This window comes from Bombus pascuorum, chromosome 4 (assembly GCF_905332965.1).
Source record: "Bombus pascuorum chromosome 4, iyBomPasc1.1, whole genome shotgun sequence".
NCBI lineage: Eukaryota > Metazoa > Arthropoda > Insecta > Hymenoptera > Apidae > Bombus > Bombus pascuorum.
The window spans coordinates 10,475,204-10,500,721 of NC_083491.1; the positions used below are offsets into that span (position 1 = coordinate 10,475,204).

A 25,518-nucleotide genomic window follows, 5' to 3' on the forward strand; every position below is an offset into this window, starting at 1 on the left:
TTGCTGCATATTTCTTTTACGTTGGCCATGATATCGTTCAATGATATCGTTGCCGTTTATTAAACGTCGTCCATGTTGCGGAAATTGAGGGGGGTATACAGGATGTTTTAGAAAGTTGGTGTCAAACTTCAGGACCATTTAATGTTTGTTAAAACGAGCAGAAAAATCTTCATAAGTCGTTCTGTCGGCAAAATATTAGTTTTAGTATTATTACACTAACTCACGAGAATGGTTGAACATTTATCATAGAAACTTTTTGCTTTCATATTGGTTGTGTTGTGTGGAAAACATTTTGAGATATCATTGGTACTGCAATGAGACGCGAGTATCATGATGATATTGGTACAATTTGAAACTAGTCTGAAAATGTATATAAAAGTTAGATGGTATTTATTGTGAACATATACAAGGTAGCAATATCTTAAGCATGTAAAAAAACGTCAAATATGATTCTACCGAATGTTGCATGTATTATTATGATGGATAATCGATTGATGACATGTAGTAACTTTTGTGACTTATATGTATATGTTTGGATTTATTTCGAATTTTACCAATATAATTATGATATTGGGATCTCATAACAGTGCTGAGGAAATTTCAATATGTTTCCTATTGAATATGTATAATACACATAATATGTTCAGAAAGCACACGTAACATATTTACAACTGTTCGAGTATTTTCACGAACCTGTGTATTGAACACAATAATTTTATCTTAAATAGAAGGTTGTATAGGAATATTAACGCACTGAAAATTAAAATTAACGCACTTTTTAATAAGTGATGCAATTTACCATTATATTTCTTCTATATTTAATCACAATAAATTAAATATAATATTTTGAGATATACAATTTATAAAATATTATACATTGCTGTAGAGCAATGGACATTTGGATTCCTCTTTATTAAGATTTTCTTTTATATTTGGCATCAACTTTTTGTAACACCCTATATACACCGTGACCCAAGCTGGTTTTATGCTCCAGTTATAGGTCAGAACGATCACGAGAGATTGTTTTCGAGTTTGTACTCGATCAGGTAAGCGGTCATACGGAATTTTTGTTTTTTCTCTCCTTCTCTGTTTCGTTCCTCTCGGCTCCAGAGTCGTTGTTTCGATGTCGTGCGAAACGAGTTGAATGGCTCCCCAGCTCGTCGACACAGTTTAATTAACCGATTTATGATTGTTATTGTTGTAGAGAGCCGGCAGACACGGCAGAAAGCCGCTCCCTCTCTTTGTGTTATGTAATCGTACGCGTTGCGAGCTGGATTTTTTTGTATGATGGAACAACGGGTTTCTGCTAACTTCTTATTTCGCGGTTGTTTAACCCGAATACCGTTTAAACGACTCAAATTGAGTTACCTATTAAACGCGCTTTGAATCGTAATACTCCCCTGTTTGGGATTCGTTTTTTTTTTTTTTTCATAGCGAAGAAATTACCATGAAAAATTTATAATTTGGATATTACAACGTTTATGCATTGTGGTTTAATGTAATGTGTTTATATAGACGGATAGAAGAGGTAGAAATTTTTTCTAGTTCTTAAATTACATTTTTTATTCCAAGAGATATTATATAATTATGTCGTTTCAAATAGAAGATTGTAGAAATTGTAATGACATGAAATTTAAAAAATGAGATACAATTTTAAGCTTTTGCGTTATTATACAATGTATAAAATATTATTATATTGTCGTATGGTTATACGCTTTGGATTTATTAATTTGGTATCAATAATTAAACATAATTATCATTCTATTTTGTACAATATGATAACTAATCCAGTAGTAAAACAGCAATCATCCAACATTATTTACATGACATATATTAATTCAAATATTATTAGATGGCAATTAAATAATTGCATAAATAATTTATCAATAATAATTTATTCGAAATAATAAAATATAATATTCGTATCTTAATCTTTTTAAATATTAAAATATACTTTGCTATAGTATTAGATCTATACAAGTAATATCTTTTAGCTAAATTGCATTAAATCTATTCTATATTTCAATGAACATAAATAAAGAAAATGCTGTATGCAGATAGATCATTTCAAACTTCATTAAAATTTTATATTCAAACGGTAATATATTTACAGTTGCTGGGATATAAGATAAGAATACTTTTACAATTTATGGTTACTTGTGATTACAAAGTAAGTATGAACATATTGCCCGTGTTCATCTGAAATCTAAGTTGGCACATATTTATACAATATACTTATGTATGATATGTATTTAGATGAAAGATGCAAATTTAGTCACGAAATTAGAAAAAAAAACTAGTTTCATACCAGTTTAAAATAATTTAAAGTAAAATACATATATGAAATTTAACAATATAGAAATAAGATTTATTGGTAATAAAAATTCAATTAGCAGAGAACATTATCTCTATGACCCAATTAAGAAATTTGCTATTCCTATCAAGAGAAGGCTATTTGATATATTTCTCTATCCACGTTCTCCATAAGTAAATCTTTAATACTAAAAAGTACTTATTATTGTTTCATAGTATTATCATTATTATTGTTTCACAATAATGTCTTGAACAATCTGCATTTATATAATAATTTTTTCTTAGCCATATCCTCACGAAGCGTATATAAAATTTAATTAAAAAGAACTATGACACCCTGTATGTTAGTTCCCATAGCAAGATGAGTCGAATCTACATATTCGACTGTAATCACTGTAACGCCAAGTAACTATGTTATAATTAAAATGTGAAACAATACAGGTTAATACATGGTTACATAATTACCGTAAATAATTAGAGCTTTGTGCCGATGTTCAAAGTTGTTTCCTCACGGTGCTAATGCAAATTGGTCACACTGGAAAAGCAACATTCCATTCCATTATATAATGACCATCATTTAACGGTAATTCAGCTTGTTCCTCTTAAAAAAACTTTCAATTACAGCGTCTGATGATTTTTAATTCAAAACTCGATACATAGCTTGGTCTTGCTCGCGAATAGGAAAGCGAAGTTGCTCGCTACTTCGCGTATATTTCGAAGATCTTGTTTCGCCTATTACGACTCGAAAAGCGTTCCTCTGTTTCGTGGACATCGTAAACGAGTTGGGAAGCTTCCGGCTGCAAACAATCCGGTTGAAAAATAAGGAAAGAGGAATCGCTGTCGTGCTAGACGGCGACTGCTCTCGTATTTGCATAATTCGCTGGCCGAGGGAAGGACGCCGTGAAGAAGCGTGAACTTGCAACGATCATAACTCGCAACCGCAACTCGTTTAAAGCAACACGCTCGTGAGCTCGCGTCTAACTGAATCACGTTTATGTTGCTAAATTGGGTTTTACAAGCGATTCGATGGATTGTTCCTGGATAACCCCTGTGCTCTATTACATTATCCTTCATACACCATGTAGAGAACTTATGGGAAAGTGTATTAGCACGTTATTAAACGATCCTAGTTAAGATTAAAATTATCAAAGTGGTTTTTAATATCTCGTATTGCGAAGTATGTGGATAAAATTGAACGATATATCTTTTATATACCTTTCAGTTTGATTTCTTCGGTCTTGCCCTTCTTTTAATACTTTAGTATACTACATTAACTAATATCATTTGTTATTAGTATTATCTTTATTCTTTTTGAAATATCATTCATTATCATGGTAACAAGAGAATTTAGTTATGAGTCTACATTATAATCATACTAATTCCTTCGTTTCAATAACAACCATTGGTTTCTTTCTTCAACGATGAAAATCCCGCGACAATGATTCCCACGGATATTTTTCAACACAACCGCCGGTTAGAAGTATATTAGGTTAGTTGAAGGTATCCAACAAAAAGTTAGCCGTCCACAATAGGATTAGTATCCCGTGGGAAATCAGCCGGCGCAAGAGAACAGCTTCCGAGAAAATTCTTCGACCCCAAACGAAAAGCTTAAAGTATTAATTGTCTTCATTTCAAATACGTTTCGTCGAACAACAACGACGACACAGCAAGAGTGACGCTTAAGTTATCGGGCACACGTGCTGCGTAAATAATTGCAAGTTTAACTTTAAATTGCGCCTGTAAGCCCGGAGAAACAAAAGTTTCGGTAGCTCGTTAACGGTAGCTCGGTGTGCGTTTTATCAACCGCGGGTGAAACCGCGCAAAAGCAACTGAAACATAGCCAGCCGGTATTACAGGAAGATAACAGCGCGGCGATACGACGAGAAATGGGGAAAAATGGTTTAAGTGGTGGTTAATTCGCGACAATGGCCATTTTAATCGAACAGCCTATCGTAACTACGTGGCGACCTTTACGAGTTTGTTCCGCGAGATTCACGATATATTCATAATTGACGCGAGCAACTGGCACCGTTATCAGTTACAGACATGTGAAATCCCAGCCACGGATATCCAGAAATCAGGCAGATGAATATTCTTTCAACTCAATATTGACCGATCAAAAGTTAATTAAATAATTCTAAAAATGTAATAAGTGTGACATATATGTGTATTTTGATGTGAAACATGTTCAATGATATTGTTTTATTCTTTATTAAGGAATTTTATGAAATATTCAGATATCTTTATGATACGATTCTACGAGTGTATAATTTTCTGACGATGAATTATAATGAATTGTATTTTCTGAAATCTCCGATTCAATTGACTTGAGTCACGTTTTTAAATGAATAAATTTTATGAAACAATCAAATTTTGAACAAATATGTTCATTTCGAGATTGTAATTGTGATTATGGCTAATTAAAATGTATTTTTCTTCTTCTTTTTCTTGTACAATAATAAGTATATAGATATCCTTTGCTATTAAGACAATAAAAATCCTGCTATTTTGAGTGGCTGAAAATATTTAAGCTAGAAAATGCAGAAGGGCATTTTCAAAATCAGTCAAAAGTTAACTAAGTACTTGCGAGGACTAATGTAGTTTCGCAAATTTCCACAGGCCATTAGGATAATTGGATCTTGACCTATACACACCATCGCACATAGGAAACTGCCTTTTAATAACGTTATTATTTCCGCCTCATAGACAACAGCACTTTATGGCAAACTTTTCTCGTTCTTCGACTACCTCTAGCTCGTTTTCTCCGGCTTTAAAACGATTCATAAACTTGATTTTTATTGTACGATAATATTTGTATTACTGCTATTTTCTTCATGCTCCTGAGGATAATTAAATTTATGATGTATGCGATGATCGAGTTTTGCCCGTAGAAAATGTAAAAGTACTTAGATACCATGAGGATATCTCATACCTTTTCGAATGAATGAAGCTAAAAAATAAAATAAATTTGGTAATAATGCGTCGTATAACGAGACCTGATAAGATGTGTCGAGAATTCATAATGAGAAAATAATAAGGATAATTGAAAGTCGTTTATAATTTCCTGTTACATTCACTGACTTTACTTGTCAAGAATGATGTAGGTACTTAACTAAATCCAAAAATCTTCATTATATATAAATTATATTATTATAAATAATAAGTATATATGACAGCGGTATTTTCATTGATATATAATATAATGTATATGTATATTTATATACGTAATTTTTGGTACATATATATATATATATATATATATGTCAAACTGTTTGAACACAGATGGAATAATATTACTTTAATACAGCATCCTGTGCAGGTAGAAAGACGAGCGGATGAGATACAGGATTACAACGAAGCCCGAACGATTCAGCCGCGCGTAAATATTTCCCGTTGTTTGCCGCGAACTTATTAGGTTTCTTCTTTAATTAGAGGCTCGGGAAACGTAACGCCGAAACGGAAGGTTGAAACCCAAACGTTTTCTCATTTCAAGGTTCGTGAATCTCCAGGAGCAGCAGACCTCTTCTTCCTCTACTTATGCCTCTCCCATACCTTCGTTCGTTCGTTCGTTTCTCTTCTTCGTTTACTTCACATCGAAACGTCTGCTTCCGTCTCCCAGGCGTCGTTCCAACAGCCAATCCGTCCAACTTCTCGCTGCACTGGCGAGCTTCAAGTATCCTCCGAGTTTCAACCATGCGATCCTTATTCAAAAAGGTTTCCGCGTGTTCACTGACTGGGAACAGTTCCGTCGGATTTCGTACGCCCTCTTGGATTACTACGATGGAATAATATCCGAAAGCACTTTTCTAACTAAACGACTTCCACTTTATCCTGGGAATCCTGTTTGACTGCCGTTGTCGATTGAGGAAGATTAATTCGATTGATGAATTGAAGAAATAACGAATTTCAACGGGAGGATGTTCGAGGGAGGTGGAACAAATGCCAGGGGATCGGCTGATTGAAATGTTCGTATTTCAAATAAAGATTTGCTGTTCCTTCGACTGCGTTTGTAACACGTTGTCACAATTCAACTGCAATAGGAAAATAATAATAGGACCACCTGTAACGCAGAAGATACACAGGCTCGCCTAAGCATTCGAACGCTTGTAGGCATTTTTTATGAATATAACATGCACGTTATACGATACATTTCGAAATTTCATTAGCTGCTATGACACTCGATTATCATATTGACCAAGTTTGAGAGTAATTTGAAAACACATATGAAAATACAAAAGAGTATTGAAGTCTAAGTAAAGATTGTTTCACTGCTAAGTTAAGCATGCTCGAATTGTTGCTCTATCTCTGCTCTAAATTAGATTCATTGATTAAATTCTTGATCGTTGATTGATTTTCCAGAAGATGGCTTTTTGGGAACAAAAGGATGTCGAATGTTATGCATAATGCTAAACAATCGCAAAATACAATTAAACCTCGTGCAAGAATTCTTTTGCAAATCTGATACGCGTATCATCGAGGTTAATATCAACAAAATAAAATGCTGTGGAAGGATGTTATTGTTTATAATTCTAACCGGAAAAGGCATCGCAAAGATACTGTAGAGATCTATTTCGATAGGAAAGCGAAATGGCTCATCCAATAAATATTTATCGCGAGACTTCCTGTTATCTCTACGATACAGCGCACAATCAATGCAGTTGAACGAAATCGAAGGGGGATCAAGAATTTCCTTCATCTGTCCGATTCGTTCCGTGATCCCTCCGCCACGGTCCCTCTTTTTATTCCCACCTATCGACGAAGTATAGCGACGGCGTGAACGATGCCAGCTATTGGCCGCGAAGAATGCGAGTGGAAAATACTCGGTGGATAGCCAGTGTAACTGCGGAACGGCGAAGCGTCTCGAAAGCTCGAAAAGAAGAAAGACGAGGAGGTGTTTTCTTTGGGTTTACGTGACACCACGCGTTGCCCCGATATAACCGAGCAGATCGAAGCGGAAAGTTGCTCCCATCCTGCGGTATGCTCGACCGCCCCCCGGGAATGTGGGCCTCCGTCTTCACAACAGACTCTCTTCTTCCTTTCTCCTCTTGCCCCTTCACCATTGCTTGCTTTATTTCTGCCTTCCACGGCGTCTTTCATACTACGGACTTCGCGTCTCTTCTGCCGTCTCTTTTCCCTTCCCGTCTTTTTTCCCTGTTGCCCAGGCTTCTGGCTACATTGGGTGACACCCAACCTAACCCCAGCCGACTGAACCTGAACTAGCCAACCCCGTCATTCTAGTCAGTCATCCACTCGACCCCCTTTGCCCGTTCCAACAGCCGAGAATCCAGCCGCTACTTACACCAGGGCTACTTCTCCTCGGCCTCGTGGCTGGCGCACACTTTGTTCGAGCTTTCCGCTTTTCACCGGCTCGACCATCTTAGCTTCGGCTTCGCGAGGACGAAAGAACGACGCGACGAACTACAATTGTCTCCCGGAGTAGGATTATGTATGTGAAGTTGTAAGAGTGAGAGCAATAACTTAATGCGTTAATACCAGGAGGCTGCTGAATAAGCATCTCATAATATTTGAGAGGACAGTGTGATTGTATATAGAGGAGGGATTTTATTTTGTGGATTTTCTTGTGGTTAATTTTTTACCGTTGGTCTTTGTTTGAATAAAATGTGAATTTATCCTGGCGCCGTGACTCGTTTTACGCTGCTAGTCGCGTGCAAGCAAAATATTATCATTATCGATAACGAGTTCCCTTGTTATCTTTATCTTTGTTATCTTACGTGCTCTTAAGTTTTCGAATGCACTTGTTAATGTCCTACGTAATTGTACACAGAGCGGAACCCTGATATCGACTTTTTAATTTTTATAATTTGAATTGCATTATTTGTATTTTTTTGAGAACTATCGGTTTCGATGGTGGTAGAATAGGAACAGTACTAAAACGTATACATGAAGAATTACTGAAATTCTAATACAAGATTTTTCGTATCATTGAGAATTTACAAATAAAATAGTTTTCATTCTATTCGTAACTCGATCGTCAAACAAAATTTAATCAGAAATTGGAGGAAGAAATTTTTTATGTTACAAGAATAATTATTTATTATATTTTTAACAAACAGAATTCTGGAATAATAATAATAATTCTGGAAGATCAGTATTGTTCCAAAATGTAAATAAGTAGAGAAAAGAGAATAATCTAAACTCGTGAAGCAGAATCTTCTGTTGTAGCAATTTCTATTTGCTTTAGAATCGCATTTAGCAACTGTGTATATCTTTTAAACGGATTATCTAGTGAATGTCTTCCAGTTATGTAGTAAATGGAGTTATATGTACTTCTGTATACTTATTGAGAAACGTATATTCTGTATTACATTTTACAATTCGCTCTCCAATATTCTGATTTGTTGTTGTTAATTCACTTTGGCAACTTCATGCTACGATGAACACAGCGAAATCCAGTTTTGCAGTATTCATTTGAGAAGTTGATATTGTATATTTCGAAATGAATATTGAATAATTCGTAGGGCAAGAATGTGGTAATTAATCTAAGTACGATTGAATCGAATTGTCAGACAAAATTACTGTTATTTACTGTTATTTCGTAAACAATGAATAAGATAATTAAATCCATCCTTCAATTTTAATCCAAATTAAAGTTAAACAATACATTTAATCAAAAGTTCTTATTTGTTTCTTCTTTTGAATAATCGCGGTGTGGATTTCTGTTACATTTTTAAAATTTCTACTGTCATGTTTGTTTGACGATTAAAATTATTGTGTCACCTTTTCTTCATTTAAACTGTTGAAAAATAATATTTTACTTCTCGAGGACATTGAAACTGATAGAGAAACACAATTAAGTCTTTTTTGATATACTTTCTAGAATGATATTATAATCACAAATGAATATTCAATCAATAGATGTTATCTCATACTACAAATTTATTGTATCAAGTGAAATTATTTTTTGTTGGATGATAATACTCTGAAAACTTATTCCTAAGAGTAAAACCTTTCTTACACATTCACAAATTATGCTAGAAATCCTTTCCCAGAGTAAAGTTTATCCCATATAGGTAAATTATATGAATCACAAGCATAAAAGTTCTGTTAGATGTTTCCACGAAACTAAAAATAACTAGAAATACCATGAAAGAACAAATATAGCTTAAATAAACGAAGATTATAGAAAAACATCAGAAGTAACTTAACTTAACTTCTTCTGATATATGTATATTAAATTCTATTATAAAAATCAGAAACCAAAAAACTAAAGCCTTATTTAACGAGGAACACTTTTTCATGAACTTATTCCTTTCAAATTTGCTTAATGCATACAATTATTTCTTCCCATGCTTCAGCTTTATTTTTAGTCAGGAAATAAATTGCATCGAAGGCAATAATGGGAGATTCCCACGTCATTATGTCTACCTTAATCCATAAAAACTTCGGGCTCATCAGAAGATAAGCCGCGGTCTCTGTTGAAAATTATTTCAAGATCGACCAAGTAACGAACATGATCATCGAAATCGAGGGATCAATAATCCGGAGGTTAATGTCGGATAATTCGAGCAGGACAGATTGTCTGGAATTCCCGGGGTCTGACATCGTAACCAGATAATTCTGGAGAGACATTTCGATAGGACCGTTTCGACTTTTGACAAATGGCTCGCAGTTGATATCTTATAGGTGGCTTCCTTATAGAAGATGATGTACGATGACTGATGATCCGTCGTGGTTACCGTTGCTCCCCTGAGATATTATTTTGTTCTAACAGAAACTACTTTCCAATTTCTTACGCAATTTATATCTTACACGTTGTTGTTTAATTCCCCGGTGATCGATCGTACACGCGAACGAACGTATGAAGTGAATGAACAAATAGCGAATGTTCGTGGCTATATCGCAATTCATATCTTTATATTCACATCTCTCATCAATAATTATCCTTTTGCCAACTATCCCCGCGATTTTTAGTTTCGATAGAAAACTTGATACGTCTGTTTATTCAACGTGTTTTCAATAGTATTTAACGTTCATGTATTTTGATACGTTTGTTTCTTCAGTGCGTATTTAAACAGAGCTGAGAAAATCACATTACTATTTAAAAAAAAAAATGCTATTATATGAAACGTCAATGTTTCTCTTTCCAGAATTTTATTTTTATATTTCTGACATATTTACTAATTTTTTAATATGTGTTTTTAAACAGATTGATACAAAAATAATATACAAAACACCGATATAAATAAATCACGTTGTTATATAACATGCCTTGAACAATTATGCATATTGAATATAATATTCCTTCACAACAAACCTTATACTATTTTAAGCAAGTTTCTTCATTTATTTTATGTATATTTATTTATATATTTATATACATATGTAGAAACTTACTTAAAATAATGAAAGATTTAACGACGGTTTTGTAATGTATTTATATACAATATATTATACCTACCCTATTAATTAATTTACAGAACACCTTCATTAAAATACATCTCTGAAATACTGTCCACGGTAATCGAGTCTAAATGGAAATCGTATCTCGACAAGCAATACCATCGTCTGAAGGACGAAGTACTTATACGCATCTCGAAATAGCAGAAAGATTTTTTACAGCATGCGAATAGAGAAATCTCGGTCCACGGGTCGATATCACGAAAGCATGTCCTGTCACCCAGTAGCCACGGGTTAGCACTTCCTGCCGCGTTACCGTAGCCGTAAACTACGAGTGCTGCACGCGATTATCTCGATCCAGTTCATTAACATAGCCAACCCGTCGAATGGTCTCACCGAATCGTTCCCAGCCGAGTCTGTGCTCTTGTTTAATGCACGATAAGTTGCGCCCGCTAGCTCTTCGATCTAGTCTCGACGCGATAATCCTGCACTTTATTCAGCCCCAGTCTAAGATAGCGTCAGGCGACGCTATTTTCAAAGAACAAAATAACCTTTCTACTACGTTGATACTTGGATTGTAACTGTGTCGCCACAGGAAACGTACACTGTTCGATTTAACGCTAGACTAGATTAGTTAGCACAAGATATTGTATTCGAAAGATTTCATCAAGAGAAAGGGTACAGTGGCGAGGGCTAAATTGTATAGCTAGCGTGTTCCTTGTTACGCTGAAGGTATTAAATAGTTCTAACGAGTGGATATAAAGCCTCTTGTTTACACGTACTTCCCTTGATAATGGGGATTAATTTTTCAGTAGATCGACTAGTCGAAGTGAACGCGACAGGGACTAGAACGACGACCAAGGGTTAGATATCAAAGGATAAGGCAGGTCCATTAGCATTCCTTGATTTTTCGCTGTCGGGCAAAGGCGTCCTTTGCCACGGTATCGTGCTCATAAATTTCGTTCTCAGGGTCACTGAACATGATTCCCACGCTGATTGAGCGTAGCCCATCATCCGGCTAACGGATGCTGGAAACCCATGATCTTGGATACTTACGTGGTCCACTTTTCGTTCGTGCAGCACGATAAACTTGATATTCTCCAAAACGTTCTCGTCATCCCGCTTCTCTTGATTATGTACCCCGATGAACGACAACATCGTGACTGTTTCGGCTTTGGTTTTTGAAACACGACGCTTTTTGTCGGACACGATCAACTCCCGATTTTAATTGGTCTCCTCGTTCGACAATTGACCGCTCGCCCGCTATTGCGCGCTAACATGACAGAGGGTTCGCTGCTTGCTGAATGTATAATGCAAAAGTATCGATCCACTATACGCGTTCGCTCGCTACAATTAGCCTTGCTCAGATAGGCGCGATGTGTGGAAATCCCAATTTCAAGGTATATAATTGAGAATATACTTGTTGGATCGATACGTGGACAATATAATGATTGGTAATTCAGGATTGGTTAAACAGCTCTCGTCTTTTGATAAACATCGAATAGGCTATTTATGGAAAAATGCTTATTTAAATAGATATTTTGCATTTTTAATGTTAAGTTAGTGTTCTAATTTGAAATGATCATTTTCATAAAATTATGCAATAATGCTACTTAGCATTTTATTCCTCCAATTTTCCCGAACTTCACAAGTTTTCTTCTTATGTGGTAAATATCGACAGGTAGCTCTCGCGAAAAGTGAAGGAGTAATAAAGAATTTTATTATCTCGAATGATTATTTGAAATTTTACAGAACACACATAGTTTTGCATCGTAATGAATATAGAAACTATTAACAATACGATTATAAACGACATTGTTATAAAAATATGCACATTTATTCCAGCAAACATTAAATACGCGAGTAACATCTATTAAATCTTTGATCTATTGAAACTACCAAAAGTTTAAATGATTACTGTCGTAAAACTAATGAAGATCTTCAAATAATTAGAGACGTAGAAAAGAATACATTTTCCTCTGCAAAGCGCTTTTCATTTCAGTTTCATTTTAATCGACTTCTCGCTGTTGAGATATCGTCGTTTAAAGAAACCCGAATTTTTCAATAATTCTCTGTCGCTGACTCCCTCGCATGCTCAGACCTCTCAGTCGCACCGTGTTAGTGACCAATCACTAGCCCGTTGATAGTGCGCTGGTCAGTGACAGACGGAGTCAGCATTTTCTTACTAGCACTACTTCACTACTACTAAATATACGTATTTCCTGAAAAAGATGTAGGTCAGGCCACTGCTGACTATCATTCATAATTCTGTAGGTTTACAATAAGATACGTCTATTATACGTTAGAGTACTACATTTTCAGAATCAATTGAGCTATCGATTTAAATCGAGATACATTATGGCCACACATTTAACTATGCTTTGAGTAAATAATATCTAAAAATTTCGTGATAGTTTTATGTGCATCGCTTACAAAAGATTGATGTATTATTTTGGTGAATTTTGTTATTTTTGTTTTTGAATATTATAGATTATATGTAATTTTTTTGTAGAAATAAAATGTCAAAAAACGATTAATTGTTGCTTTCATTCATCTAGTGTAATTAATAATGCAATCACATGGCTACGATATCTTTTCCTATATGACTCATGTTTCTGTCAATGATTTATAAAAATGATCATTATCAAAATTGTTATTAATACTGTATTACAATGAAGCTTTCAATATCATCGGACTTTCGCGCTGTTTATTAACGTTGTTTCATAATATCGATGAATATAATAATACATTTTGAAATTAAACAAATTTGTTCTCTAGTTAGACGAATTAAAAATATTTCTCTAGTTAAAAGATTATTGTGCCTAAAATATAGATACATTGAAATAATTGTACATTCTTCTATCCGTGACTTAACATATTTAAGAAATGACAAAGAAGTGAAATATTCATATAACTTGACCCCTGCTAACGTGTCGTCTGGGAGCCTGCATTTCAATCGATGAACTTTGCGTCTCGTCTTGCTCGAAATTCAGCGCATTTACAAGCAGGACACGGTTACATTTAGCATAATAATACGTTGATTGATACGTACGTGAGCCAAACTACTGTCGTTAGGGATGCACGATTCGTTTCAGAGGCCTCGTCTGAATGGCCGCTTATCCTCAATGCAACGTTCCTAGTGACTTCAAATGGTTTGTATGTAACTGTCCCGCAACAGCAAGTTACCAGGAAACCTACTTAAGCTTCTAACAGGTCTTCAGATTAACCTGGTCATTGCTAATACATAAGCTAAAGACTAACTTCCATCCACTTACCTCTTACAACTAATAGCATGCATTAAGCCTCGAGCTATTTTAAAAATATACGAAGTTGTTATCGTTGAAACTGTATCAAGTTGTTCCACATTTAATGGAATTCAAGATTTTTATTATTGTTTATTGCATACAATATATAGACTCGTAGAAAGATAATACATGTATTTATTTAAAATAACCGCTTTTTTCTAATATTTATTATTTATTTTTATTAAGAGTTAATTAACTGTATTCCAACTTATAAAAGTTCCTATACAAATTTTATATATAGTTGAAAACATCGTTTATCAAAAGGTAATAACAAAGGTGTGAAGAAGCGCTATAAAAAAATATTTCAATAATTTGATAAAACCATTTTTCTGATATTTCCATTTTATTCTGAATAATGGAACATTTTTAATTGAAGCTGCTAACGTTTACGCAAAAATGTTCATACCTAGTATAAAATAACATTTTCAAACTTGTTATTTAATAAAATATAGGTGTAACAATTTTGATAGTTTCTTCACAATAAAAGTATTTTATTTTGTAATGTAATATAACTGATAAAATATATTTTTATTATTATTGTGTTCCGTTTGTATCATTACCCGTTATTTTCACCTGCTTAAGAATGGTAATTTTCAAGATATAGTGGCGTATAATATATAAAAAACAAAGGTTGTACAATTCTATTCACGTATAGTAGCGCGGTTAAGTCGTGGTTTTGAATAGGTACACGTTTCACGTCCTGTGAAGCTATTCAGAACAAGAGAGGAGGAATTTTAAAACAATAATAGCGGAAAATGATTCGAGGTGTGAGATTTTGCACGAAAGATTTAACAAATGAATGGTATTTAAAAAGAATTATTCGCTTTAAATCTGTTTAATTCATACACGAATTATTAAATTCGGATCAGTCAATCTCCTTCAGTTCCTTTTATTTAAAGTTGTTTTAAGAGGGAAGATATATATATATATTTACTATTATACTATTCCTCTTTTTATTTAATTTTTTTTCATATGCATAACATTAACTAAATTTATAAAATACTCTATAAGGGAAGTAAAATGTTTCACTTTTATTAAGGTATTAAATAAATATCTGAAATGTTATCACGCAATGTTAACCATTATATAAATGATAAAGAACCAAGGGATAGATTGTTACAATAACTCAACAAAACATTTCGTTATAAAATGAGTTTATTTTCTCTGTACCATATATGCTATGTACAACATGTGTATTACGGTACTGAAATATACGAAGTTTAGCCAAAGGGTGACATCTTGATACTGTGGTATAAAAAAAGAATAGAGATAAAAATAACGAGGAATTAATTAAACGCGCGTACACATCGAATTCCACGTTGGACGGATTAATTCGTTTAATCGCATGCTCGTTTCGATACTGTCTGCCTTTATACGTGTACACAAGCGTGCACGCGCCTGCACGCTACATCGCGTCCAAATGAAGGGGACGTCGTTAGAACGTGGTTAGCCTATGTGCCAGACGTGGACGCGTAAGGCGAAAGAATAGAAATAAAAAAAAATAAAAAAAAAAAAAAATAATAAAGAAGGAAGAGAAAAAAACACAATGATAAAACGTGACAAGATACGAGTATTCTTGAAGAGCGGTATACGTTAAACGTAAAAAATAAATAAGCCATTATGATTGGTGCGCGTGTTATGTAAAAACGCTCGATCGTCGGGTAAGCTCTGTACGTGACTCGCGTAATTGCGAATCAGGATCGTTTAGTCGGCTTTTCTGATTTCTTCCAAGCGAGAGAAAGAGGACAAAAGGGGCGTGAGACAAAGGAGATCGAGAGAAACGGCGGAGGGAAAAAGATAGGGGAAGGAGTGAAAAGCAGTGGAAACATGCACGCTTGTCAGGGTACAGAACAGACTCGAGCTTTTCAAGCTTACGACGGAGTAGGCGCGCACCTCAGGCTCGAGGACAAGCACCGACGTCTCTGCACACTTGTAAACACACGCGATAAAGTAGGCAAGGCTACAAATATAAGGCTCATTAAGAAGGACGAGAAGAAGGAAGCGTGGAAGTAAAGAAAAAAAAGGAAACAAGGGAGGGAAAGACAAACTTCTTACGCGCGAAAGCGCCGAGTACCCCAACGTCGGAGTTTAACGCAAAAGTGATTTTCTCGGCGTTATCATCGAGAGAGCGATCGTCCTCGAGCCTAATATTATCGTTCCACCGCAGCTCCTGCGACTTGTTCGCCCGCAGGCCGCGTTAACTTAATCTTAATTACATAATGAAATGACGATACATGTTTGCACGATTTTACTTCCATCGTATACACGTTAATAGTGGGGCGATTACTTTATAAGAGACCTTATCGACGTAGAAACGATGCAGTTTCCATTGACTTAAATCGAACGTTTTATCCATCGCTTATTAGCAGATAATCAAGTGTGTTCGAACAAGTCGATGAAAAGTGCTCGAGCGTCATTCTATAAAACTACTTGAAAATGCTGTTTCTTCTACAAGATGGCGCGAGAAAATCTCAGACTCCCTCGCATCGCTGTAATATTCTCGGGGAACGATGACTCTACAGCAACGTTTACGAGAAATGCTAGAATGAAACGTTCGAAATGTTCTTTCCTTTTCATCTTTTTTTTTTTTTTTCTAAGCTTGTCAAGCGAGGAAGAACGACATTCTTCATGCACCATCTCGTATGCTTTCGTATATGCGCTAGGATGATACCTCTAAAAGATCGCGAGCGGCGAGTCACGCACACGCGTGCGCGCATACGCGTTCGCGGCTCGCAATTTTATCGTTCGTACAGTTAGGTTGTTCGAACGGTTGTATAAAAATTGGCTCTACCCTCTCACCACAAGCAAATTGGATTATACTACGTCAGCGTTAGCGAAAAATCCTTAGCATATTTCGTAAGTATAAAATAAAGTCGTTAAAGTCGCGCCGCTTATTGATACGCGTGTAGGCACCGTCGTTGGCATCTTATCATTGTATGTATACATGTGTGTATTGATATTTATATGTATAGAATAGTCAGCATCGAAGCGGGAGGAGCGGCGTCATTTCGCGTGCATTCCCTGCAGATGCACGTTCGCACAATAGGTCCAGTTAACGTGCTCTAATGGCTAGAGTACTACGTCACACCCATATCCTATGTTTTCAATCAATGCCATTCGATTCAAAAGAGAAATTCCATTTAGCTTCGCGTTTCCATTGTGTCAACTGAGCGAAAACCTAGCAATCTCCACGGCAATTAGTACCAATAATTAAAGCGCGCGTCCTTTCAACGCGAGTTCGATATCTCCGACTGATGACTCTTTTTTTCACGTTTCACTATCGTTTTGCGCCAGCAGCGTCGCGTCACACCTCGGATTACCGCGAAAAACAAACGACGCCGTTATACGGTTTCCACCGTTATTCGTTGAAAATTATACCCGTAAAATCACGACCGTACAATTGAGAATCACCCATCTATCATATCGTGTAATAAGATATTTAACTTACGAATTATACCAATTTTGTTACTTAGGGACGAAACGAGAAACAAAAGATGGGATATCACCATTAAAACCGATCAAAAAGGGATAGAGAGAAACTCTAGATGGTTTGCAGCGTGTTTGCTGACGATAGACAGACGTCGAACAGAGAAACGATCCCAAGTTCGGTTAACTAAAACGCAAACGTCCCATGCTAATCGAGGATTCACACTTTGCCCGTCTTTATCTTTCTCTTTTGCTCGGCTTTCCATCCTCTCCATTTGTCTTGACGAGCATATTCAAATTTTCAAGTTTCTCAATTAACCCGATCCCATCCCGAAGCCTTTGTGCCTCGTCAAAATCGATAAAGTCCCGACGGCAACGGCGGCTAACCGATTTAAATTTACCCAACGTATCGCGGGCGCCCTCACCATCCTCCGCCACCCTATATACAACCGGATTCCCTGTCATAGATCCGTTCTAACCCTCGTACCCGATCGTAGGTTTCGGTTTTGGTTCATTGTAAAATTTTGCCCGCGTAACGAAACTTCGACGTCATCCATAGTTTTGGTAAGTTCGCCCGCTAAGGCTTGTTATGTTAAACAGCAATCCAAACAGCGAAACGTAACCGATTCGAACGTGCTGTCTCTCTGACCTGTGCATTGTGCCGACGACGTTTCCACGTTGGATCTATGTTTCGAAGTTAAGATCGACTCCGCGTTATAACTTTCCCAGATATATTTGAACTCGGATTCGCGCGGGAGCTAGGAAAATGTCGAAGTAACTTCTCTAACGTAAACGTTCGCCCACAACTGTAATAGCAGTTACTGAATTTTCGTAATCTCGAAATTCACCGCGGAAAATATCTCTAGCAATATCCCAACTAAATATTTTAACAGAAACTTTAAGCTATTTTGTTGAATCGATTAACCTAGTGCACGCCACTTGTTTCCCAACAATAAGCTACAACTATCTTAAAACACGATATACAAGTTTATTCACCCCGAGAATCTTTCATCGCGATATTAATAACTTTGTTTACGCGCGTACACCATGCGATAAACTCCGGAAAGAAACAACGAGGAACTGCTCTCTATACTTCTAGGCGCTACATCAAAGACTTATCCCGTTGATTAGACATGACTCGTAACCATCGGAGCACGTCGATAAGCTCACGTGTCGCGATGTAAATTAACTTGACCTGACCACGGATGGCCGAAACCTGGCTCTAAGGTTAAGTCGGAAAGGGATGGCGGTTATACGATCCCAGTATGCTGTACGTAGCTATCCTTGATGCGATCCCAACGCCGTTCGCTGTCTCGTTTCTCGACCCTTCTTGCTCCCGAATTCTCGTCTAACCCTACGAAGCTTAGCTTAACGCCGAGACGCCACAAGAGGCAATTAACCTTCCGCCAACCCCTTGACGCGCATTGCACCCCCCTCCCTTTCAGTTCCTACTGCTGTCTCTTACTGTTTCCAGTCGTTCCGTTCTAACCACTACCTTCTGACCTTCTCTATCCCACCCTTACTCCTGTTGATATCCCACTTGGAGCATCTGCATAATCATGCTCGATTCCCAATGCTAATTAGAGTCCGCACCGGTGCCCTATCCAACGTAGCAAGTACACGTCGACCTCCATCACCTTCGGAACCACGCCTCATCCCGCTTCGGCTTATTTCGCTTTATCCTGTCCCTGTCGTTTCACGCACGACAAGAAAAAAGAACGGGGATAGAAAAAATGAAGGAAGTAAATGTCGCAAAGGAAGCAGGAAGATTATGCGCGATTATGAACGAAGGATGACGAAGCTGCAAGATAATCGATCGAGCCGGCCTCCTTTGATCGCATAATTGCTTCCAACTGCTACTGTGTAATTAGTTCCCTCCAGATTCCTCGTTCAACTGTTGCGAGCTTCTGTTTTAATTCGATATTTAATTATAGTCGGAGCTTTATCACGACGATTTTCTCTAGTGAAATTAGTTAAGTGGAAAGCTACACGGGTTGTCAGTAACATTTTCTAATTTGCGATGATCGGTGTTCGAGAGTTTATTGCGTGTATGCATTTCACGGTGTTTAATTCCACGTGTCGTATTAATTGACGTTGTCTGTCACGCAACAGGGAAATAATAGAAAAAGGTGTTATAAACGATGCATCCTCATACAACTAAAGAAGAAATCAGCGATCATAGAAGGCTACGTTTATTTCTGTTCCTTTGAATACTCGTTAATTGAAATTGTAGTCATGATTGAATCATATTTTTTCGAATTTCTGATGAATTATTACCATCGATGTTAGTAAAATGAGGTAAGAAGCAGCTTTGTTTTCAGGGTCGATCGTTTATCCCCGAGAAAAGAGAAGAAAGGTATACACGCGATAATTCTTATAAAGTAGAGAGCACGAAGTGTCGTCGACCATACGGGCAGTTTTTATCCAAACATCCTACGATTCGAAAGAAAATTCTTCTATCTGCCCAGTGTATCGATTTAAAACCTCACCGAATACTCTAAATTTGCACAAATCCCGATTACAAGGCAACGAACTGCTGCGCCAGGAATTAACATTATCAATTAGATTCCTCCAGTACTTTCAGAGATTCTCGGCATTACAAAATTTCTATTTGGGTCTGAATTACAGGCGTTTCTAAGAAATACGCAGACAATACTAGTTTTTAAATACTTCGCAAATCTGAAACCGAAGTATTTTGCAAAATTCTTACTCTGAAGAATTCGAGCCTAATTTTGCAGCTTAAAAAACGAAGGGATTACGTGCGTTTTGTTTGCTCGTAAAGATCTCTGAGAAGTCATCTGGAGGTTCACGACGTCGGCAGTGGAGGAAGACGAGATTGAAGGACGGGTGCAGGAAACGAAGGCTATTCAAAAACGGCGCGCTGAATATCCGGTGTCGTACAACTTACAGAGGCTGTCGGTGCGTCCTGGAACGGAATGCATTCCAGGAACGGAAACCGAGACCGAAAGAGCTTCTTGATGCTTGAGCATCTGACGACGTCTTTGCCAGGTGAAGGTCCACGCGGCGATGATCGCGATCTGGGCAACGAGGAAGACGGTACCAGCGACGATAGCCTCGCCCAAGTTAATGCACATTCCCATCGTTGACGATATGTCCTCGCTCTCCACGAATACGGTGTCTCTAGTCGCCGAACTGGCGTTCGATGTCTTGCTGTCGTGCTCGAATCCGAATTTGTCCGTGATCTGAATGGATTGTACCAAAAGAAGATCGTCGCGGCTTTGAGAGGAAGAGCCAGTGGAACGACGACGACGACGTTTGCCGAAGGATATGACGGAACGAAGCTCGCCGGTGGCTTCCTCTTGATCGCATTGCACCGGTTCGCAAGTAGGCATGCAAGGTGTCACCAATGCACGGAATTGTACCACCTCAGAGCTAGGGAATTTGAAGGCGTCGAAGTGCGAGAGGAGGATCTGAAATAAAGAAGTGAGATATTCGTGATTATAATGGTAATTTAGAGGTAAAGTGCGAGAGATTAGTTTAACTCTGAATTAGTATTTTTGTACGAGTCGAAAGATATTTTACCTTAATTTGTATTCTGTATTTTGCATGATATGGGTTAAAATAAAATATCATAGAGATTGGTTCACTAGAGACAAACCCTAAGTGAACCTGTTACGTTGAAGTATTAAGACAATAATCAGGTATGTTATAAAAAGTTAATGAAAAATTCTATTTTGTAATAAATTAATTGAATAAATGTAATTAATAGTCTGCGAATTTTTATGCATCCGTAATGGATCGAAAGTTGCAAAAATGCACGGAACGAATATAATATCCAAAGTGGAATAATCGTTATAATTTTTAATATGAAAAACAGAGGTTACGTAGGTTTCATTCCTATCGTTCTGTTTCTAAAAACATGAAACTGTATAAAAATCCACCGTCAAACAATTAATTTCAAATTGTTATTCGAGAAGTTCCGTAGAATATATCCCTTTTCTTCCGCAAAATTTTCGCGGTTGTCAAAATAGATCAAGATATATGTACGCGTGAACCGTTGAAGATTTTCTGAATTGTGAAAACAATCAAGGGGGCAAAAATGCTGTACTTCCGGAGGATTTGCAAGTCACGTGAGGAATTGTTTTGTGCCGTTATTCATCATTAAGATAATACGTCAACAGCTGTGTCAAATAACTTCTTCGGACGCAACAAAGACTTTTGCGTATTCTGATGCAATTTACCATTCATAGAAATAGCCTGGATGCTGTTAAGCACTGACGACCGCGTTCATTTCTTTCTCCTCATTCTTCATTGTGAACTTAAATTGTTTCTTCACTGAATACAACACAATGTTTCATAATTTTCATGGCTTTCATCTAGTACAATAGACGAGTTACGATGTCATCAAACATCGATTTCATGACACGACTCACGCATTGTGGAGCTTCGAAATATTATTTTTATAACGTAACGAATGTTAAACTGTAATCAGCAAGTCTACAATTAATACAGTCCTTATCTTGGTTTGTAATTAATATCCAATTAGTAGGTTTCTGATCACTTTTTGATACATAAAATTTCCAAACACAATACCCCAATTCTTTAATGCGTAGTATATACTACAATAAAATAGTATTTTCAAGAATGTAGTAATTAGATTGGAAAAACGTCTGTTGAAGATGTGCATTCACGACATTGTGTACCTTACGGGCTCCAATAAGAGGATAACGGGCTTGTAAGAATTTTAAGTGATTTCGCTAAGGATGATGTGTGAAATGATAATCTCAAAAATTGAAAGAGGATAATTAAATCTCAAAAAACGAACTTTGCTTAAAAGAAATCATTGCAATGAATAAACTTATTAAAAACGAAGGATGTTAGAAACTACTTAATGAAATGAAAAATATTTGAAAAATCTGCGGAACATTTCCTCGAACACTCCGTTTATGGTCTTTGAACTTATTCAATTTCCATACGCTTGTACTTTCTCGATCGATATTCAATCAAGTTTCTTCGAATGAAAGGTAAAACCATTTATCTTCGGCGTAACTCGTACGTAAGGTGCTTCTGGACAAAGTATTTCAATATCCCGCCAATTACGGGGCGTCCACTGAAATTACGTTCGCCCTTGTTCGCGTGCTGATAAAAAAATCAGAAAGCGTTGTAGAACACAGGTATCGTGTAACACGTACAGGCGTTTCTCGTCGCACGCAATGTGCGTCATAGAAGATCGTGGCAAACTGGTTTTCGCACCTTATACCAGCTGCGTCCCAATTTTTTTCTTCTTTAAGAGCTAAAGTCGTATAACGACAATTACAGAATTATGCGATGGAAAACAATTTAGCTACCTCGATTTTGTGTCGGTAGAAAATTTCCAGTCCCCAGAGATTGAAACTATTTCAATATAAGTATCACCTGTACCTAGGATCCTCCGTTTGAATTTTTCTTTTCTCTTTAGCTATGTCTTTTAGATGTTTTATACTCGTTGGTAGTGTCAAACTGCTTCGATAATGTTAGCCTGTCGACGATAAGTATTCATTACTTATATCTCTCTTTTCTACGTACTTTATTTAACATTCCGTTAATATTTATTACCCTCTGTTGTAAGCATTAATAATATATTATTAGGTTGTCTGAAAAGTTTCTTTCGTTTTATAAGAAAATAATAGACGCACAATGTTTTTTCTTTTATATCAGTTTATTGAATTATGTACGAACATAATAATAGAAATAGAATGACATCATACCTAATTCAATAAAATAATATAAAACAAATTTTTGTTCATCTATTATCATCTTATAAAACGAAAGAAACTTTTCAGACAACCTAATATATACTAGTCACACAGAAATATGTAATAAAGAAGGAATCGACAAGTTACAAATTTCATTCAATATTGTTACTGCAATTCAAAGTAACTTGCAACTCGTGACTTGTAAAGTTTCACTAGTAATATTACTTCAATTATTCAAGAAGGTTCAGGCAGATCGTTTATCAATAACTCTGATAAAAAAACTTCTATTCATTCCAATTAAAAATAATAAGTGATACAAAGCATCCTATTTGAAACCAAACTCTTTATAATTACAGAAACTTCCTATCTCCTTCTTTATTCCATAAAATTCTTAAGTAACTCAACAAAACACTGCAGTCTCGCGCATCATTATTCGTTCCCTATCGTTGCTAAACGTTTAACCTTTGGCGCTATAGGAAATCAATTCGTTTCATCGGTTGTTTCGTTCACTTTTACTGATTCCTCATCGAACTGGGAATCGCGTTCCACGATTCACGATCGGTTTTAGTTATAAAGCGCTTAGCGCCACGCGCGTGTGCTCCTTTGAAACTGGTTTCTGCGGCGCATTACCAAGTTCACCGTATTTACACACCAAGCACGTACATTATCGGGGTAGAGGGTAGAGGGGTAAGAAGTAAGACATTAAAATATGCTTCATTCCACGTACAGCTTCATTTAGCTGTTTCTTTGGCGAACGCGTCTCGCGGAACGAGCGGAACTTTATTAACTCCATGTCAGCCGACGCTGAGAGCCCGGCGGAAAGCCTTAGAGAACGAAGGTCAGTAAAACGCGAGGAAAGAAGTGCACGGTGTATCCGCGGCATCTGGTACGGGCTGTTTCTACGTCCCCTACCAACCGGAATACACGGCAACCGTCGACGAACGTGACATCGACGACGGCTGCGTTTAGTAGCAAACTCGAGAGTGATGACAGTACTCCCGTAAAACGTAGTAGACGGAGCTGTCATAAATGTACCACGCAGTGGATCACTACGCGTCGGTGAGGTACAGGTTCGTCCTCGCTTCCGCTTGATCCTCCATCCTATTAGTTTGAGACAGTATGCTAAAATGGATCGCTACGTGTAGTTTTATTCGCGAATGTAATTTAGGAAAGTGGATTTTTACTCTTGAGTTAGAATTGCTGTTTTGTCACTTTTTATTTGGTTACGATGTCTTTGGAGTAATACCTTTTGGCTTTTCTAAGGATAAATTTGAAAATTGGTTAACTATTTAGAGATTAGCAAAATTTAGGATGTGTAGGTGAAATAATGATAATGAATTACCGTCCAGGATAAATAGCTGTGAAGTTTTTGTCTGAGTCTAATTATAGTTTTGTTGTATGTTCTGTTTTATATTTTAATATATTATTAAAGTAAATAATTTTTTTTCTCATTTAAGTATGAATTTAGGGGGTGCGTAATATACTTTATTATTATCTTCTTGCCTATGTATTTAAAAATTTGTAAAATAGCGGATGTCTGGATTAAACAACTATTGTTATTCTTTTTATTATATATTCTTGATATTCTTCCAGATTAAATAATTGGTTTAACACATGTTTTGGCTTTCTTTGATGTAACAAAACAAGGAAATGTAAACATCTTAACAACACTTAAAAACGTAAAATTTAAATGTATATATCTCTGTATAATTTTGCTTCTTATCCTTTTTTTAACATAAATAGAAAACTAACTTGTTGAAATATTCTACGCAGAGGTACCACTTACATAAACAATGAAAAACGAGAAAACCGGAAAAATACGACGGAAAAGAGGTGTATATTTTACCCGGAAGACAACTCGGAGAGTTTTGAATCATATTAATGGAAGTACTGTTGCATCCAACTTATTTAATTTCTATTTAAATTTGCATATTACTTTTTACAATCGGAAACAAATAGTAATCTAACTGGAAAAATTAACCAAAATTTGAAGACGTTTGCTTTTAATTCGTAAACGTACGCTCAAAGTAGAACTCATATGTCACAAAATACCTTGTATATTGTACGCTTATACCAGTGTCTACACAGAGGAGCGAGTGTGGCGGCTGAGAAATGTTTCCAATTTCATTCAAACCGGTTGTGAAATGGAAGAGCCCCGGTACCGTGGCTTGGCTACGTGACAGACATACCGGAAAACCCGACTTTTGGCAAATTCCTAGTTAGACGAGACGAATCCTTTTGCCAGGCCTTTCAGGTCCAACCGAGTGTTTCTTCCATGTCTCGTATTTCTCGCTATTTCAAGGTTAATCAAATTACTGAAGGCTACAAATAAAGGAAGCGAATCATCGACGAGTAATCTCATCGAGTAAACGAATTAAACTCTCTGATGATATTCATGGAATTTTTTCAATTATCGTATT

General features: G+C 36.4%; 2 protein-coding genes across 2 annotated transcripts in view; one reads left to right on the forward strand and one right to left on the reverse strand.

Annotated features, from left to right (window-relative positions):
- The window catches only part of LOC132905981 (autophagy-related protein 16-1), a 602,908-nt gene that overhangs the window by 258,661 nt on the left and 318,729 nt on the right, over nt 1-25,518 (forward strand). The gene's annotated exons all lie outside the window — the stretch shown is intronic.
- LOC132905980 (uncharacterized) overlaps nt 15,114-25,518 on the reverse strand; it is a 98,004-nt gene continuing 87,599 nt past the window's right edge. Inside the window, exon 6 of the mRNA XM_060957791.1 lies at nt 15,114-20,833. Within this exon, the coding sequence (XP_060813774.1) occupies nt 20,270-20,833 (564 nt within the window). The 3' untranslated portion in view covers nt 15,114-20,269. The remainder of the gene's footprint in view (nt 20,834-25,518) is intronic.